Raw genomic sequence first — 19117 nt, forward strand, 5'->3', positions numbered from 1 at the left:
AATGATAGGGCTACTCACAGAAAGTGAGAGTGAAGAACTACTATAGGAAAGGTGGCTTGTTTTAGAATCTCATGTTTGTAAGGACTTCCCAAAATCTGGAAAAAGCAAGTTATTTAATGGAAAAATACCTAACAACCTTTTCCACTCAGTACATTTTTTGCTACAACAATTCCATGAACTGTGATGAAATCAGGCTCTGGGAGATCACAGATCACACTCCTTCCTGTGAAGCCCTTCACTGGTCTTTCAGAGCATACAGCACATCATCCTGGCTGACATTGAGCCGCACTCGAAGTAGCATGTCATTCCTGCTGGGCTCCACAAGGAGGAGGCGGCAGGCACCCAGGCGAGAGCAGACTGCCATGGTCTCTGACATGGTGGGGTACGGCAGGCCCTCCATTCTGCACAGTGCCACGTGTTGACTGTAAACCTAAACAGAGAGCAAACCCAAGGTCAGCAACTGGAAAGATTATGAGGTAAGGTAGCCCTGGATTTGTATCTGGTCACTTAGTTTTTCTTTGGGAAAATCAGACATTTTTGGGCCAGTTATACCCCAGGAGTTATCAATGGGTGGGCATAAAAGCACAGGCAGAATGCAATCCTGACCATGGAATTGGAGAACAGCAGTTGCTGAATTCTGGTTCTACTTTAAAGTAACCTAAGTACATAACCCTGTGCAAAAGTATTTTATATTTTCAGATCTTGTTTTTAATATTTGCATATATTGTCAAAATATCACGTTAACATCTGTTACCATACAGTTATAATTTTTCCTTGTGATATGAACTTTTAGTTGAACTTCAATTTCATCTGTTAAAAGGTACTACCATGTTGCTCCTGAGTTAATGGACATAAAATGTATAGTAACTGCCCAGGGGCTCTGAGAGTTCCACAACTAACTGTCATAATTCAAGTAAAATTGTGCTAAAGGGGATTGTCCTTAGCAGATACAATGGGCAGGTGCCAATGCATGAGCCTTGGAAAAGCACAAAGCACAGAGAGAATGCTGAAGATAGCTGGAAACTTTCCTAACCCAGACAGTGAGGTAATCTGTAGCACCACCTAGTCTCTATTCTATTTAAAAATATTTCCCCCCACCAGCACCAAGACTGAATGGTTGTCAGGAGTAGGGATGTTAGCCAATTCAGCCCAGAGGTCCTGGCACACTCCACAGATAATGGTATATTGTAGATGTTGAGGAAATGTTTAAAAAATTAGTCACTTGCTGCAAAAGGTTGCCTAATGATGTAGAAGAATAGTAATAAGCAAAATATGATCAGCAACTACATGTTTAAAAAAGGAAATAAAGACATAGTTGATAAGGGAATGTTTCACTAACTTTTCTATCTGCATGTCTAAGACACATATGCAGGTTCACACATGCGCACACACACTCCAATCAAAAGCCTTTAACGGTTCATTTTCTTAGCACATTGCCTGTGGACACCAGTTTTATTATAAGTAAACCATGAATGCACAGGCCATAATGATTTCACTTATTCAGTAAATTAAAACTGTTCTCTGTCTGACTGAATTATCTTTGTGATTTGTTTTTAAACAAAATTGTTCTGAAAGCCCTGCCCCTACCTTCCAACATAGCTCTGTTAGGGTGGTAACTTTTGTCTTGTTCATCTTTGAATCTCCAACTCTTACATTAGTGACTGGCATATAGTAAACCATCAATATAATATGCTGAACAGCTGCAAAAGTTCTCATGCAATAAAAAAAAAAATCACAGAAAAATAGGTGCAGGCTTGATATTATTTAGCATAATCAGGTTGGCACAAAATTGAAATGGTTTTAAAAAGTGATTGAAATTCTGTCATATTTCAAGGGCATCAGGTCAAAACCTAGGATTAAAATAAAGAGATGAGTCACCTGTTGAAATGTGGCTTCCTCCAAACCTGACCGACGAAATTCAGCAAGGATGGCTCTCAAGAAGTTTTGTTCCAGAACAGAAGAATTTCTTAAAGAAAAGATAAGGGTTCTCCTAAGTGGCTGTGCCATGACCTCAAAGAAAAGCAAATAAAGCCTTTCTGTATCTTTACAAAAGAGGGAGGGGAAAGTGGGAAACTTTTATTATTGGGGGAAGCTGGAAAATATATTACTTGGCAATGCTATCCCCAGTTCTCAAAGTCTCAAAGTGATGTGGGAAATTCTTTCACTTTAAGTGAAAGACTCCAGTGATTTCACCTGGAAATGTACCAAGCACCCCCACTTCAGAACTGAGCATATCGTTCAGTGTGAAAGAAGTAGTGGCTGCTTTCTTTTTCTTATTTCCACAGGGTAATTAAATAAGTGGTTATTATCCTTCTGTTATATCGGGGTTACATTTCTGTCTCCCTAACTAGACAGTGCCCCTTTTAAAAAAAGATCAGTCTTTAGTAAAGGCGGGTTGTTGAATGAGTAAAAGCTCTGAAAGGGACAAATGGTTTCTAGGGCCATCCCGGACTATGCATGTCTCCAGTGGTGATCCAAGGAGGCATCTTACTTGATGGCAGTGATGTATGATGATGAAAACATCTCCTCCACTGCTTCCAGTAGATGGGCCACAGTCACCAGGCCAGGGCGGTCAGGCTTCTGGTGTGAGAACTCACAGATCTCTGTGGCACGCCGACAAATGTCCAGGCAGCGTCGTGCATCTCCAGAGAGGGCTGCTACCTACAAGAGGGAACATGTTGTTCTTTGAACTCTCTTGTCCTCTCCATCCAGAACAAAACCCTAACAGATTGTGTGTTCACCTGAAAACAAAAGGCAACACTTCAAATGGATTCAAGCCTGCAGTTAAGTATTTAGCCCTGGCTGGGGATCTGGCAGAAGCCCAGATATAAATTATTACACTGTACCTAGGACTCTTCCCTAAGTCCCAGCCCTTGTCTCGGTTTTATAGATAACCTGTCTCGGTTTTATAGATAACCTGTCAATGGAAAAGGAAAACAAAACCAAAAAAAGCTCAACTCTACTTAATATTAGGGAAAGGAAATTCGAAAGAGATTCTTGACTCAAGATCATTGTTGAACCATCTACTAATACAAGGATTCTCTTGTTTCTTGCATAATGAAGTGTGGGCCCTCCCTGGTGGCACAGCAGGTTAAAGCACAGCACTAAGAAGCTAAAGCCACTTCAGCATGAGTTTTGATCCCCACCTGCCCTGAAATACACTGCTGAGGAGAGCAACAGGTGGGTCAGAAGAGGTCTGCCACGCCACGTGGGTCACCTCCCTGGCCAGGGATAGAATTTGTGCTGCAGTGGCTATGGATAGCTTCATAGTGCTGCTATTTAACCCACTGTATCACCAGGAAGGGCCCACACTTCATTTTTCTAAACAGCCTACAGAAAACATAGTGGATGCTTCTCCTTTTCCCTCTTTGTGGGTCATTTTGGCGACTTACTAAAGATGGCAATTCCCTCTGTGAGATCATTTTGTGTCTTGGTAATTTGTACAGTTTCCAAAAACTCTTTGCTCTGGAGATTATTCCTCTCATAATATAGCGGAGGTTTATTCCCAAGTAATGATTTTAAAAAGACCTCTAGATGGGGGGTAGAGAGTGATAGGGCACTAAGTATTAGTGCAGAGACGGGGGTCCCTTACTAAATATAGATGGTAATCATTTGCATGCTAAAATTAAAAAATATGTACATTTTCTGACTCCAGTCCACCTCCTCTGCTCCCAGCACACTGTCCTCGAGGCAGGACATGGGAAGCCTATTCTGGAAAATCTGTCTGTACTAATGGGAAAGAACTAAAGATACTGAAATCTGTCCACCCACCCCCCACCCTCCATGGCCCCTCACTGAATTACCCTACAGTGAGGCTCTCAGGGAGCAAGCCCATTCATGTGCTCAGAGCCCCGTCAATTTTTGAATCTCCACTCTTACACCTGAGTGGACAGAAAGGCATATGAAAAAGGCTCCAATAATAAGAGAGTTATTAGAAACCAAAACCAACAGACTAAAACATCTCAGAGGAAAATAGGATGACATAAAAAAGGGGCCATTACAAGGAGAAAAAAAAAAATCTCAGAAATTACATGAAAGCAAAAGTCAAAAACTCTATCCAATAGAAGGATTAGATTAACTCTGAGGCCCTTTCGCCTACAAAGCTAAGGCTGGAGACCATATCTAGCTCCTCTGTGCAGTACCTAAGACTACTCAGCTGTGAGCAGGTGTTAGGGTTAAAAGCTGATTATTCAGAGTTTACATTGCTCCAAGTAAAAAACAAAAGTTTATAACTCTTTTTAGGAGGACATGTGGCTTTTCTAGCACTCAGCCTGAGACAGGTATTTAACTCACTTTCCTCCTTAGCAGCCTCAGAGATGAGCCTTAGTAGAATCTCATTTGGCATTTTCCCAGTGAACCTGGAAGATGTAGGTACCAAGACCTCACACCTACCATGGAATGTGTACTGTGGCAAGACCTATTACAGACATAATCTTATTTAATTATCATAATGACTCTGTAAGGTAGTTATTATACCCATCTTTCAAAGGAAAAAAACTGAGGTTCAGGAATTTTAAAATAACTTTCCTATAGCCCAGCCTATACCTTCAATGTGTTAAGAGTCAAAATTCACACCAGATTTGTCTATGTGACAAACCCTTTACATTACCCTTTTCATTGTATGAAGCTACTTCTTTTTTTTAATCAATTAATCTTAGTTTGTATATAATTATATACAAACTACACACAAGCATAGTCACCTTCTGACTATGGAATGATACAATAAGGAATACATAAGGAATGATACAATAAGAAGGTAAAAGAATTTTTCAGTATTTTGTTTCTACTTGCTTTTATTTCCTAAATTTCTCTGCATCCCCAGAGCACCAGCAAAACCTCAGAGCCAGGTGCTCAACAGACTTGCTGCCTGGCTTTAGGTGTGAGGAGTTCCCTGAAAGTGCCTTACCTTCCTGGATACCAACTGTATGGCATCATCCTCAAAGGCCTTTAAGTATCTGAGTCGGGACAGTACAATCTGCTGCAACTGGCTGTGAGTATAAGGCTGGAAGGACATCCTGGTTAGGCCCTGGGGAGCCAAGAAGACCTCAGTAAGTTCGTGGACCACCTACACTGACAGTCCTGGTGGACCCTCCAGCCCCAAGACCTGATTCCCAAATCCCATTTAACAATTTAAACATTTCATCCCAGACCCACCACTGCTTCCAGCTCTTTGCACAGTGGCCAGTGGTATCCTGTGGGGCAGTGGTTCTCAACTGTTTTTCATTTGGTATTAAAGAAACTTTTATTCTACCAGAATCATTTAGAAGTAGATAGAAGCAAAGGTGCTCTCATTAGAGATGGTAGTGCAATTTTTGGCTCTACAACATGCACAGACAGGTCCTACATGTTAAGTACCTGATGTTGCGCTTGCTACTGGATCACATGATCCACAAGAGCAGAGTCTGCCTGCCTTACTCTCTGCTGTAAGTCACCATCTAAAGGCTGCCTGGCAAGGGTAAGCCTTAAGTTATTTTTTAAATAATTAAACTTCTAGGGCTCTGTGCAGTTTAAGAGCACACAGATGGAAGGACACCAAGAAGGTATGTTTGCAAAAAGTTACACAATGATGATATGTTAATTCCAACACCGGAATTTTAAGAATTTGAGAATCCTATTTCTTACTTTACCCATTTTTCTCTGCCTATCAAACTGTCTCTGAAAGACAAAATTTCCATTCCTATAGAATTATTTTGATGATGAAAGCTGTACCAGACAATTAAGTTTTAGTTTTCTGGTTTCTTTTCACACAACTCACTGGTTGAGCTTATGGAACTATAAAAAGCTTGAGAACAACCCCAGGACCTACCAGTCGGCTTGACACTCGGTTCATCATGATGCGCTCCGGCAGGTCCATGGTGTTGGCAATGGTTAGGACCACAAGCCGGGCCTCCCTGTGGGTAGGCCAGTCAAAGAGATTGTACATTACATCTTGCTTCTGCGTCCAAAGAAGGTCAAGCTGTCAGGAAAACAAGAAGAAATTTAGGGGCAATCAGAGATAACCATTTGTCAATAAACTGATACCTCTCACCACCAGATGGGCTCATATGAATGAGAAGGGCCAGGACTTCCCTCCCACCCAGTGCTTGCTTCTGGAAAGTAAGTCAAGGACTCTTCTAGTTCTCCCATGGGCACCTCCTTACTTCATCCACAAGCAGTATGGTGGTTTCCTGAGAGGAGCCTCGAGTACAGAATCTCTTCGCCAAAAGTTCTGCCGCATGGTTTGCTGTTGCCTTTTGGCCTGTCAGCTTCTGCAATGGGTGTTTAGGGGGAAAGCAGGCATGGTAAACTAAGGATTTTACTTCCTGGAGCTTAAGATTAAATCTGCAAGTAGAGAAACTAAGGACTTCAGTACCCTGTGCTCTGCCTTCCACGCTAGCCTTAACCTCAACCTGGAGGGCCCCAAAAGCAAAGTCTGTGTGTGAAATGCAAATGAGCCACAGGCAAGTTGGGAAGCACCTCCAAAATTAAATTAAGAGTTGTGTTTTCATCAGCCAGGAAACTGCACTTTCTAAAAAGACCCCAATCAGCTTTGCTTACCTGCAAGATTTGCACATAGACTTGGTGGGGTTCTGTCAGCTTCATGCCATTGACCTCAATGTAGTGAAAGGGAGGAACATCATTTGTGTGGGCTGCCTGCTGCAGGCAGCGTATCACCTCATGCACAGTGGCAGTCTTCCCTGTGCCAGGGACTCCTGAGATGTACATGCATCTAGGGCAAGAAGGAAAGACCTGTGGGCTAGGTCTGCACCAGCACCTCACACTGTTAGGTTAGGAATATGGGAATGTGTGCTGAATGAAGGATGATGACCCATGTAATGTGGAGTAGGGGCAGTAAAGACCTGTTCACATAGAATCATTCATTTTAGTAGCAATGCTGTATGCAAACTGCCTACTGGGAGGTCAGTTTCATTTCCTCTGCAAGACACAATTTCTATTCTTTTAGAATTATTTTGACAACAAAAGCTGTGTCAGAGCTTTAAGCGTGAGCAGGGAACTTACACTATTCTTTTGATCATATGCTTGAACGCTAACACCTGGTGATGTGTAAATAGCAGAGGCTTTCTGCCCTGACCACTTCAACATGGCTTACCCTCCAGTATGGTCAAGGAGTTTGCTTTCCACAAAGTTGTAGATGTCTTGGAATTCCTGTTCCCGACAAGGAAGTGAATCAGGCACAGCACAAACATGCAGCCTACAGTTGGTGGTAAATGAAAAAAGGAGGATTTTAGAAACATTTCACCATCAACTCACTAATCAATGGAAAAGACTTGTCTAGTTCTATATGAAACCTCATTCACAGATTCAAGGGATTGCCTTCCTTCTCATGTCTCTTCCTTTGTCCTTACAACCCCTTTTTCTATATAAATCACTCAATTCAGTTTCTAAGCAAAGGTAAATGTTGTCTAGGAGTTCTCTACAAATCCAATGGGTGTACTTCATCCTACAAGAGAATCTGATTCAACTGATTTCCAATAGAATCTTGGCTTACATGTTTTGAAAAAGTGCCTAGATGGTTCTAAAGAAAACCATACAGAGAAAGTGTCCTGACAAGTCACCTTCAATCGACTCCCATGCCTGAAAAAATAGGGGCATCAACCCCTGTTTCTCTGAAGGTTATTCCTTCAGAGTCCACTTTGGCTCATCTAGGCACCAGCTAATTAACAGGTTTCTTCTTCCTAGATCACACACATTCATTTAACTCTCTGCTTATCTTATGCACATGCATAACTTGAAGTAACTCTCATTTTATGTGACTAAAAGCAGAAGCACATGTCTGCCTGTCTGAAAGGAACCCTGGGCAGCGTCACCTCAGTCGGGCCTCCTCTAGCACACTGGCAGGCTCTTGGGCAGCCAGCTTTCGGTTGCGGATCTGGGGCGTGGCATCATGTGGTGTTCGAGGCTTGGGCTATATTCAAAGAAAAGAGAACATATTTCAGAAGAGAAAATAAAGCAAAACACTGTCCAGGACAAACCTAATTCATGATGATTTCATAAAAAGGAGAAGTGGTAAACTCTTCCTAGTTCCTTCTTGTATGAAGTCCAGAAATCTCCTTTCTCCTCAGGGAGCAATGAGCAGTGGCCACTTCAGTGCAAGTTCGATCCCCCGCCCTAGAGGAGATCCACATGGCACAGCAGACCTCTTCTGTCTCACCCACTGCTCGGCAGTGTACTTCATTAGTCAGCTTGTTCTGCTCCCCACTGTCTCTGATGAATCCTCTCACCTCCCCTGCACCTCTGGCCTGTACCCCAGTTCTGTATGCATAAATAAATAAATCTTAAAATATATATATATATATTTTTAAGATTTATATATATATATATATGCTTTGTTCATAGTCCAAATACAATTTCCGATTTCTAATCTACATAGTTAGGATTTGAAAACAATGTCAATTTCTGAGGGAAGAACAAATAAAAGTATGGATTAAATACTATTTAAAAATAAAACATCTTGGGCCCTCCCTGGTGGCGCAGCGGTTTAAAGCACTGCACTGAGAAGCTAAAGCCACTTCTGCATGAGTTCTATCCCCACCCGCCCCGGAGGTGACCACATGGCGTGGCAGACCTCTCCTGACCCACCCGCTGCTCCCCTCAGCAGTGTACTTCATCAATCTGCCTGTTCTGCTCCCCACTCTGCCTCTGGTTAAGCCTCTCGCCACCCCTGAGCCTCTGGCCTGTACCCCAGTTCTGTATGTACAAATAAATAAATGTTAAAAAATAAATAAATAAAAATAAAACATCTTGAAAGACAAAATTATTAAGAAATTCTAACTACTTACTCATATATAGGAATGAGTAGGCAGTATAAACTGGGCTTAATTCAAAGATACCTTCTCTAAATTTATTTGAAAATTTGATCACACCTTATTTAACTTAGGACTTCCACAATACAGTACATGGGGAAACATCACCAGCTCTTTCCACAACAAATGGCAGGGACACTGTTCAGTATGGGTTAACAGCCTCATTCTCTTTTCTTCCTTGCTCCTGGCTTATCTTCATGAACAAGACTGCCTTCATCTTCATGTTCCTACACAGCAATCCTTCTATGGGAACATTTCACCTACCCATGCCTGCTTCCTATAGAGACCACAATCTCTCCACCTCTCCCTCGGGCGGTAAGCACTAAAAACTCTCTTGGTTGAATGGTTCTGCATCCATTAACTCCAGGAAAAACAGAAAAAACAAAATCTTGCTGATGTAGTCAAAAACTTGACTGATTTTTATTATGCTAAAGTACTTGCACACCCTATAACCTTCTTCCTAGGTGACACCCAGGAGAAGCAGTCAAACCAGAACAATAGGTGACATATCAGCAGAATAAGGAACTCCAGGTAAGTTGGCCTTTATGTTGGGGTATTTAATTTTAAAACTTAAGTTTCAGCACTTTGCTCAGCTGAATATTGCTAGGAGACACAAAAGAGATAAGAAAGGTAAACTGACAGAGTTGCCATGGGAACTCAGCCTTGGGTCTATATGACCAATAGGTGGCTACTGAAAATTTCCAGGAAGGTGGAAACAGGACAAACAGAACAAAGCAGAACACCTCCTCTGAGGAAGGCCCACCAGCACCTGTTGTCCCAGCAGATAGCAAGTGGCAGAGACTGACTCCCACAGTGATGAAATAGCCCTTGAAAATAGGTTATAAAAAGGAGTTCCAAATCCTTGCTCCTGCACAGACATCTCCTGTCTCGTTCCCGGCTCTCTTGCAATGAGAAAACTACCTTTTCTGTTCTCTGTTTCTGACACCTCCAGCCTCACCCTGATATTACACTGCCACACTCCGGTCCAAATACAATCTACTGGACTCAACCCAAACCCAACCATATTTTCATTTTTGTGGAAAAAAGGAAAACATTTTGGATTTTTTGGGAAGTCTCCTAATTAGGCACACTTAACTATGTTCCAAAGAACATTATGCATCATGAAATACTTCTCAGCTAAACACACATACTGATGATGGAAGGTCACAATGAACAAATTAATGGCCTTGAGAGGGCACAATATCAAGAAACCAATATAACTTTGTTTAATCAAAACATTTCTCAAGGGGCTTCCCTGATGGCACAAGGGTTTAAGTCTCAGTGCTATCAAGCTATCGGCAGCCACTGCAGCATGAGTTTGATTTCTGGCCAGGGAGCTGACGCACACGATACAGCAGACCTTAACTGTCTTGCCTCAGCAGTGTATTTCAGCTAATCTACCTTTTCTGCTCCCTTCTGTCTCTCGTGAATTCTCTCACCAGTTCCTGTACCCCTGCATCTTTAGCCTACACTCCCACTCTTGTATTCATAAGTAAATTTTCAGAAAAAAAATCTCTAGGCCCTCTCTGGTGGTGCAGCGGGTTAAAGCACAGCACTAAGAAGCTAAAGCTACTTCAGCATGAGTTCAATTCCTGCCTGCCCCGGAGGTGACCACATGGCATGGCAGACCTCTTTTGACCAGCCTGCTGCTCCCCTCAGCAGTGTACTTCATCGATCTGCCTGTTCTGCTCCCCACTCTGTCTCTGGTGAAGGCTCTCGCCGCCCCTGAGCCTCTGGCCTGTACCCCAGTTCTGTATGAACAAATAAATAAGTAAATCTTAAAAAAAAAAATCTTTCAAACACACTAACTCTCTTAATGGTTTTCAATATTCTGTTAAAGTTCTGTAAGATGCAGAAGAAACTTCCAGTTATTTATCTCTTCTATCATACCAATATCCGTTACAAATACTTCAGCATCCTTCCTGACCCTCGGATATACTAATTGGTTTAAAACCAACAATGTGATCAGCAGCCTGATTCAGTGCCTTCTAAGCAATGATTACAGACAAAGCATTCTGTAGCTTTTGTGGGAAATGCAAAGGTGAGTCAGTTCTTGTCCTTCCCTCAGGATGTTTAGCTTTCAGTCACTTCATTCTTTGCCTTAAAAAGAACTTGAACTCAAGAAATCACTGGATTTATTTTCAGTTCTAAGATTCACTCAGATTCTTTCTTTGATGAATATTGCAAGAGGAATAACTATCACAGACCTGAGTATAGCTATTACTAGTGTTATGACCTCCATTATTACAATTTTTAAATTTAGAGAGCAATGTTTCACTAGAAAATAAACCTAAAAGAATCTTACGGTTTTCTTTGGTGTCTTGCAGGGGGTCTGTAAGGATGACTTTGTGGAAGACTGAAGGTTTCTGGATATTCTTCTAGGAAGGGGTGATATTGAAGCCTCTTCCTCCTCACTGTCAGAGTCTGAAGTCTCTGCTGTTGGCAGGAACTCTTTCTCTTCTGGCTCATTTTTACTATTACCTAAAAACCTTAATAGTGAGTCACATTACTATCTGATATTCAGTGTCTGAAATCTATAGAAGCAGCTCCTTGACAGATCAGTGCAGATTAGAGGTACTACAGTCTCTCATAAAACCAACTAACATGGATATGTGCCCTTCTTAAGTGCCTGCTTATTGAGAATCTCTACTGAGGGCTTTTATTTAAATCATCTTATTAGGGGCTCCCCAGGTAGTTAGGAGTTAAAGTCTCAGCACTATGAATCTATCAATAGCTACTACAGCATGAGTTCAAACCCAGCCAGGGAGTGGACCCACATGGCATAGCAGACATCTCCTCAGCTATGTATTTTAGTTGTTTAGACCTATTCTGTCCCCAACTCTGTCTCTGGTGAATCCTCCCCATCCCACACCTCTGGCCTGTACCCCAGCTCTTATATAAAAAAACAAATAAATATCATTAAACCCCCTCAACACTAGTATCTTATTTTCCGCACTTTATAGAAAAGGAAACAGAATAAGAAAGATTAAGTAATCTCCCTACAGTTATGTAGATGGCAAATGAGAAAGCTCATCCAAGTCTGTCAGAACCAAAGTTTAATGCATAGTTTTTGGCACATATAAACAGTGCCATTGGAGGGGAGGACTTGGGGAAGCTGGGAGACACTGATGCCCAGGTCAATATTTCTTGCCCTTTTGAACTGTGGTATTCACATGAAATTCTTATATAATTCCATGCATACAAGGTAAAAGCCAAATTGCAATGGGTCAGCAAATAAACAATACAAGAGACTTTAAGAACTAAATTATAGATATCATAGTTGTTAAGTGACAAATATTTTTCTACTTGTTGAGGAGCAGCCAGCCATACCTAAGCTGTTGCCTAATCCGGTTCATAGTCAAGAGGGAACTCTTCCTGCGGACACGATGGGGAGTGGTAACAGCTTCATTCTGAGTTTCTGGTTCTTTAGCCTCCCTGCAAGATATCACAAGGTTATGGGAGAAAGTGGGCACTACACTAGAGATCAGCACAGGAACTAGAGGTACTGTGTGCCCTGACCACCTCCTATTCTTTTTACAACTATTTTGGAAGCAGTTAATTACGTTTTGCTAAAAAGCCTAAACAGGGCCCTCCCTGGTGGCACAGCAGGTTACAGCACAGCTCTAAGAAGCTTAAGCAACTTCAGCGTGAGTTCGATCCCCACCTGCCCCAGAGGTGACCACATGGTGCGGCAGACCTCTCCTGACCCACCTGCTGCTCCCCTTAGCAGTGTACTTAGTCGATCTGCCTGTTCTGCTCCCCACTCTGTCTCTGGTGAATCCTCTCACCCTCCGCATCTCTGGCCTGTACCCCAGTTCTGTATGAATAAATAAATCTTTAAAAAAGAAAAAAGCCTATACAGTCTATCCTCCTTATTCATAGACCCTACCTTCATGGATTTAACCAAACTTGGATCAAAAATGCATACTATATATAATTAAAACTATGATGTGACACCCACATTCTACATGAGGATTTTGGGGTATTATTTCCTAAACAATAGAATATATGTATTTATATAGCCATTACATAATATTAGGTATTATAAGCAGTCAGAAATGATTTAATGTATATAGGAGAACATATGTAGTCTGATTTGGAAAAGCTAACCAGTGACAGATTTGTACCCTGCTGCTCTAAGCTTATTTGCTATTATTTCACATCTGTGAAGGGTTTTGATTTGCTCAGTGGAAAACAGAGCGAGTTCCGCCCATCACCTCTTTTTTCTGTCTTCTGGTTTCGGAATCACAGAAGGTACCACTGAAGATGTCCGACCTTGTCCAACAGGAGTAAGTGTTATATTTTCACTAATATCTGGGATTTTCAATGCTGGCACTCTAGTTCTCAGGGTCATGTGACACTCATGTGAAATCTTCTTGTCATTCTCTGTACAAGAGTGTCGCATATCTCCAGTATTCTCTGGGGCTTTCATAACTGAGGATGAGATCTGAAGTCCATCTGGTTGAGGCCTCTTAGAAGGTGAGGTAACCTCAGAGAGAGTCACTTTCCGTTTAGTTCTTCCAGGAGAATCCCCTGAAGTCCCTGAAGTCTGCTGGGAATTCCTAGTGTTAGGTGTCCTAAGGAGACCTAAGTCCAAGAGAAATCACACAGACAACATACCAATTTTATAACCAGTATATAAAGAGCTATGATGAAAAAACTTTTGTCTTTCTGAGTTGCTACCTAGGAGATTTATAATATGACAATCCCATTAATTGAAGTCTAGACATTTAGAGAGGACCCAAGCTTAAAATTCCTGCCATCAGTACCTGTTTTGTTTTCCCCAGGGTACATTTAAAATAACAAGAATAAAACCCATGAAAAATGAGTGATTTCTGTCCCAATCACATTATAAGTAATTGGTAACTTGCTATTTATCTCCTGGTCGTTCATGACTTGGGGCTGAGGACTGTCCTCCCCATGGCTCATTTCGGGGGCCAACATCTTCTTGCCCCTCTGGGATCTATCTGTAAGTAATACAACTTGTAATTACTTCCTTTCGGTGGGCATACTGAAACTGGGCCTTCCATTGAAACAACTTTGGGGTTTTCACTTCCCAATGTGGGAGCATAGATGATGAGGAAGCTACCTGTCTACCCCATCTAGATGGCTTACTCCTCTTCATTCAACAGGTCATAATTATTCTTATTAATTCATATTCCAATTCAATACACCATCTCTACAATTCAAACTACCATCTTTCCAACAACACCCCCAACTTCTTTATAAATTAATTCACTCACTAAAATTATATGAAGACATGAGAAACCTTGTAGCTACAAATCAGAATTATCAATATAAATTCAGCAGTTTTAAGCTAGATATTAGTTAGACATTATGCTAACTGAAATTTAAGTCCATCAGAAAAGAACAAATGCTCAATGATTTCACTTATATGAAGTAACTAGAATTGTTAAATTCAGAGACAGAAGTAAAAGGATGAGGGATGGGGAACAAGAAGTTATCCTTTAATGGTTTTAGTTTCCATTTTAGAAGAAGATGTGATGGCTGTACAACGCTGTGAATGAACCCAATGACAATTAACTATACACAAAAATGATGAAAGTGGTAAATTTTGTTACATATATTTCAACATGTGTCTATTAACATGACCCTGGCCCATTAACATGACCCTGTGGCATGGATTAATATTTTATCATATTCCTTAAATCTCAGTATTGTCCACTTTTCCCACTTCATACTTACTGTTGAGTTCTAGCTTCTTCCTTGCCCTAGGAGTAACAGGATGGGAAGCAGTATGGCGACACTTGGAGGCAGAATGCTTTGATTCAATGCTTTTGACAACACGCTGGCTTGCAATCCAAGAGGGGATTTCTATGCCCTTACTCTTGGTCCCCGTGAGCTTCTGGCATCTAGGGCTCCCTTCCTGTAGCTTATCCAACTCTGCAAATAAGTCTGGGGATAGTGGTATGAACGTCTTCTTGTTCCAAGATAGCTTCACAAAGAATGTCTTCTCATTTTTCAGGTCCACAGGCATCACCTCATCTGGGGCTAAAGCGACTACCTAAATTCAGAAAATGTAGATGAAGAGGGACAAATAAGGATCAAAAGAGCCAAGGAATGCTCCATGGAAGCTGTGATCAAAAAGCACTTAAGTCTGTATCTGTGCCTGGGATGTTTCTTTTCTAAACTAAAAAGGCACAGAGATGGCACAGGTTATTTCTACAGACTCCTTTCACCTATATCCATGCTCCACTATGCTTTCTTTTCTAGTCTATTCTATTCATGCATGCCAAATTCTCCCACAGCAAAACTTTATCAGGCCTGCTTCCCTTCTAGATAGTCTATTATGGTTCCCCATTAGCATAGGATCAGATTACTTAAGCTGATTTTCAATGCCTTCTAAAAAACCTGGTTCCATTTTTCTCTTCTGAGTATGTAACTTTTCTCAAAAAGGGCTGTATCACTATGGAGCATGGCTTGTCAGAGTCCCGCTTAATCCCAACCTCAGCATCCTGCCTGACTCCTCCTACACCTCCCCTCTGCCTTTCCAAATCTACCTAACCTGCTACTTCAACTTCTACACCTGCTTTTCTTTATTCACTCATTTTACTCAGAAATAAATTATTTAATGGCAAATAAAATGTGCTGGAGCCACAAACTGAAACAATCTCAGCATTGTCACGCTAGCCCAGTCTCTCCAACATACATTAAATCAATGACCATATGACTATAAAGCACTCATGATGAAATCTAAAAATGAAGACATGAAGCAGCTTGAGAAATTTTGGTCTCGAAACCTAGGTCTCATACCTTAGGTTACACCCTAAATATCACTTCCTCTAGGAGACTCCTAACACATCATAAATGGTTTCAGTAAAGATTTGTTGAGATGAAGTAGGTAGACAAGCAGAGATGACAAACAGGAAAAAATTCATTTCTGCAGAGTAAATTAGAGGTACTGTCTTCGAAAGCCACTATCATGTAGTTTACGAGGTAGACAGAAGTAAGTTTCAAGATAGAACACCTACCTGTACAGGGCCAATGATGGTCTCGACATTAATGTTGGTGGGACAGGCAGGGCAGTCATACCAGAATATCTCCTGTGCATCAGGCTTCCGGCCCAACAATTTTTGTTTATGGACAGGAATTTCACAAAATCGGATAAACCACTGTACTCGAGCACGTTTCTTGGAAGAAGGTTCATAGTCTAGTAGGGGTAAGGAGGAAAGAGGAAGTTTAGGGAATGCAAGAATATTTTATTAAACATTTCCTATGTGGGCCCTCTGTGGCACAGCACTATGAAGTTATCACAGCTAATATATCATGAGTTCAATCCCCAGCCAGGGAGGTAACCCACATGGTGCGGTTGAACTCTCCTGATCTGCCCGCCATTCCCTTCAGCAGTGTGTTCTGCTCCCCACTCTGTCTCTGGTAAATCTTCTTACCTCCCCCCCCACACACACCTCTGGCCTATACCTATGCATAAGAAAAAAAAAAATTCCGTATGTGCCAGACATTGTGCTAAAAACCTAATACTTAACATATTTTCTGTAATCCTTATAATCATCCTACAAGGTAGGTATGATGATGTCTCACCCTTTTACAGGCAAAGTAATCAAGTTATAGGGACATTACATTATTTGCCAAAGCACAGGACCAACCAGCAGTACTCTGATGCCATTTTAGCACCCACACTCTTCTCACTTTGCTCCACTTCCTAATAGTGCTATCGATCATCACAAAAATTACAAATGGCGTTTGAGAGAAGCAATTCCAATGACAGGCAGTGAATAAATCTTGTAAATCAATATCAAAAAGGTATCAAACAGCAGCAAAACAAAAATTCTAGCAAGAATCAGAGCACTGGCCACTAAGCTGACTCCTAGCTAACTGAGCTTACAACCTTCAACTTTTTCACTATAATGTATCATTAACAGTGCTTTAGACTATCAGCTTAGTAAAAGGACACATACTTTTAGTCCATCATCATCATATCATCATCACTCTTCTCTTCTTACTCTCACCAGATAAAGACTGAAGCCACCCAGTAGAGGACCACACAAGAACTATAATCTATACTAAAAAAGAACTAAAATCTATACACAAAAAGCCCATGCTTGGGATGCAAAAGCCCACACTGCAGTGAGGTGCTCCCCCTAGTGGGTGTTAATTTGATGAGATTTTCATCTATACTTGTCAATTATCTTTACTATGTCTGAAATGGAAACATTTCTTAAACTTACTCATCAGCTCCTTCTTTTAGATATCTACAGTGTCAGAGTACCACCTAACTAGAATGCCAATCTTCTCTTAGCTTTTGGAAGATTCAGTTTGGTGTCGTTTCAATTTTTTTTTCTTTTTTTGTTTTGGAGCTTTGCCCTATTTCCACTTTCCTGCACTTTGTTGAACTGGATTAAAGACTCAGAAAGTCAGCTGAGGCTGTGAGAGTGTACTGTTAGGCTCCAGCCAACACTGTTGTTGATTTTTGCTCTTAGAGGTTGTAGTGGCTTTCTGTACTTAACAGTCACTGGGAAAGATCAGCTTCTGTTCCTCTAATCTTTTAAACACTTATACACATGTCTCGCTGGGTAAAATACCAAAGAAAATGCTCTTGTTTTCCTACCTGAACAACAGATATAGCTTTCCAAGCTAACTTATATTATTCTTTGTAAGTAAGTTACATTGCAAATTAGTCAATAAAGTCATAAAAAATTAAAGGAAATATCTATTGTAGTGCAAATTACCTATTTTTGTCCTCTCCCCTCTTCCTGAATTAATCCTTTCTCAGTTCCAAAAATCATGGTGTACAGGTCATTCACCCCCCACTCTTGAGCTCTCAGCCCCATTTTACCCATTACTGCTCTAGTGAGTAAAGAAGTTTACTAGGTGGATGAGGGAATAGTTAAGTACAACCCTAGCTGAAAATTTAGAGTTCACATTTCAAATGCTGCTGAGAACATATGAAATAGCACCTGTACACATTCCCTACTACCTAGCCACATTCGTTATAAGTAATGGTTTTTACTCCAGCCCCCAACTCACCATCTTCAAATAATTCAACCAATTTAGCAACATATGGATTTTCATCATCATTTCCTTCAATAAACACGAACTGTCCAACTTGGATATGAATCTCAGATGAACAACCTTCCATTTTTATGCTAATTTTTCTAGGAATTAACAAAAGGAACATGTTAGGACAAAATTAAAGGTGGGCCAACCTCTTCAGACCCTCTAGGCATAGACAAAGAGCTCTCCAACTGCAAAATCCCCTAAGTCCTTTCTCTCTACTACAGTTCTACTGGGAAACCAATTCACTCAGTTATATTCAAGAATAGATGAAATGGGTTGAAGGAGTTGTTTTAGCATAATGTCTGTAGAGACCTTAATATAAGTCCTAACTTCTCTCAGTTCTTGACAAAGCATGAAAGCTGCCAATATTATCAAACTGTTCCAGTGATCTCTAAGAGAGGATCACACTCTGTTATCATGTATTACACACAATCTACCTTAAATAAATATAACATCATACATATCAAATTTTATTAACCTGATATTATTTCTTCCTATATTATTATGTGCTATATTTATGCTACCATCTTGAATTAAACAAAGACCTCTTTACAGTCAATTCATATGTACTGTCCTTCAATCCTCAACTTGTAATAACTAGATAAAAGTTACTAACATTTGAGCTTAGAGAAACTACATTTCCAGGATAATCAAAAGACTATATCACTTACTTGTAAGTTTGATATTGCAGTTTCTGATCAAACAGTGGCCTGCCAACCCAAGAGTAAGTTTGTCTGGTCTTCAGCCTTGTAGAGTAGTATGCCATGGCTCCTGTGTAAAAGTCATTAACTATGCGTTAACATGACAATACTCCGGTTAATTCCAGGACATAGTCCCTGCATTCAATGAATTCAACTTTCTTTTCTGTCTTGGTTATAGCCCTGCATATTTCAGCTGAGAAAATATTTCCTTTAAGGAAAAAACCAAATTCTATGAAGGAGGAACATAGGCAACTTAATACTATATGTGTACATTCCTAGTTAAGGAAAATGGATGGTCAATATGTAAGAAAAGAAACTACAAAAAATTAAGAAGTACTTAGTAGGTGCAGGCAACATGACTGGTATTTTCAGTCGCTGTTAAAAAACAACTGAATTAGGGCCCTCCCTGGTGGCGCAGCAGGGTAAAACACAGCACAAAGAAGCTTAAACCACTTCAGCATGAGTTTGATTCCCGCCTGCCCCAGAGGAGATCCACATGGCAGGCAGGCCTCTCCTGAACCGCCCGCTGCTCCCCTTAACAGTGTACTTCATCGATCTGCCTGTTCTGCTCCCCAC

General features: G+C 40.9%; 1 protein-coding gene across 1 annotated transcript; it reads right to left on the reverse strand.

The window, feature by feature from the left end:
• Positions 1 to 150: 150 nt before the first annotated feature.
• ORC1 (origin recognition complex, subunit 1) lies at positions 151 to 18606 on the reverse strand. The gene is made up of 16 exons (XM_004679011.2): positions 18512 to 18606; positions 17811 to 17938; positions 15797 to 15975; positions 14511 to 14829; positions 13022 to 13391; positions 12135 to 12239; positions 11110 to 11293; positions 7809 to 7906; positions 7091 to 7192; positions 6538 to 6709; positions 6141 to 6248; positions 5807 to 5956; positions 4907 to 5026; positions 2492 to 2661; positions 1879 to 1966; positions 151 to 430 (listed from the first exon to the last, which is right to left on the reverse strand). The coding sequence occupies exons 1-16, from the start codon at positions 18604 to 18606 to the stop codon at positions 236 to 238; spliced, it is 2583 nt and encodes an 860-aa protein (XP_004679068.1). The 3' UTR covers positions 151 to 235.
• Positions 18607 to 19117: the final 511 nt, after the last annotated feature.

This window comes from Condylura cristata, unplaced genomic scaffold (genome assembly GCF_000260355.1).
Source record: "Condylura cristata isolate star-nosed mole 26May11 unplaced genomic scaffold, ConCri1.0 scaffold00008, whole genome shotgun sequence".
NCBI lineage: Eukaryota > Metazoa > Chordata > Mammalia > Eulipotyphla > Talpidae > Condylura > Condylura cristata.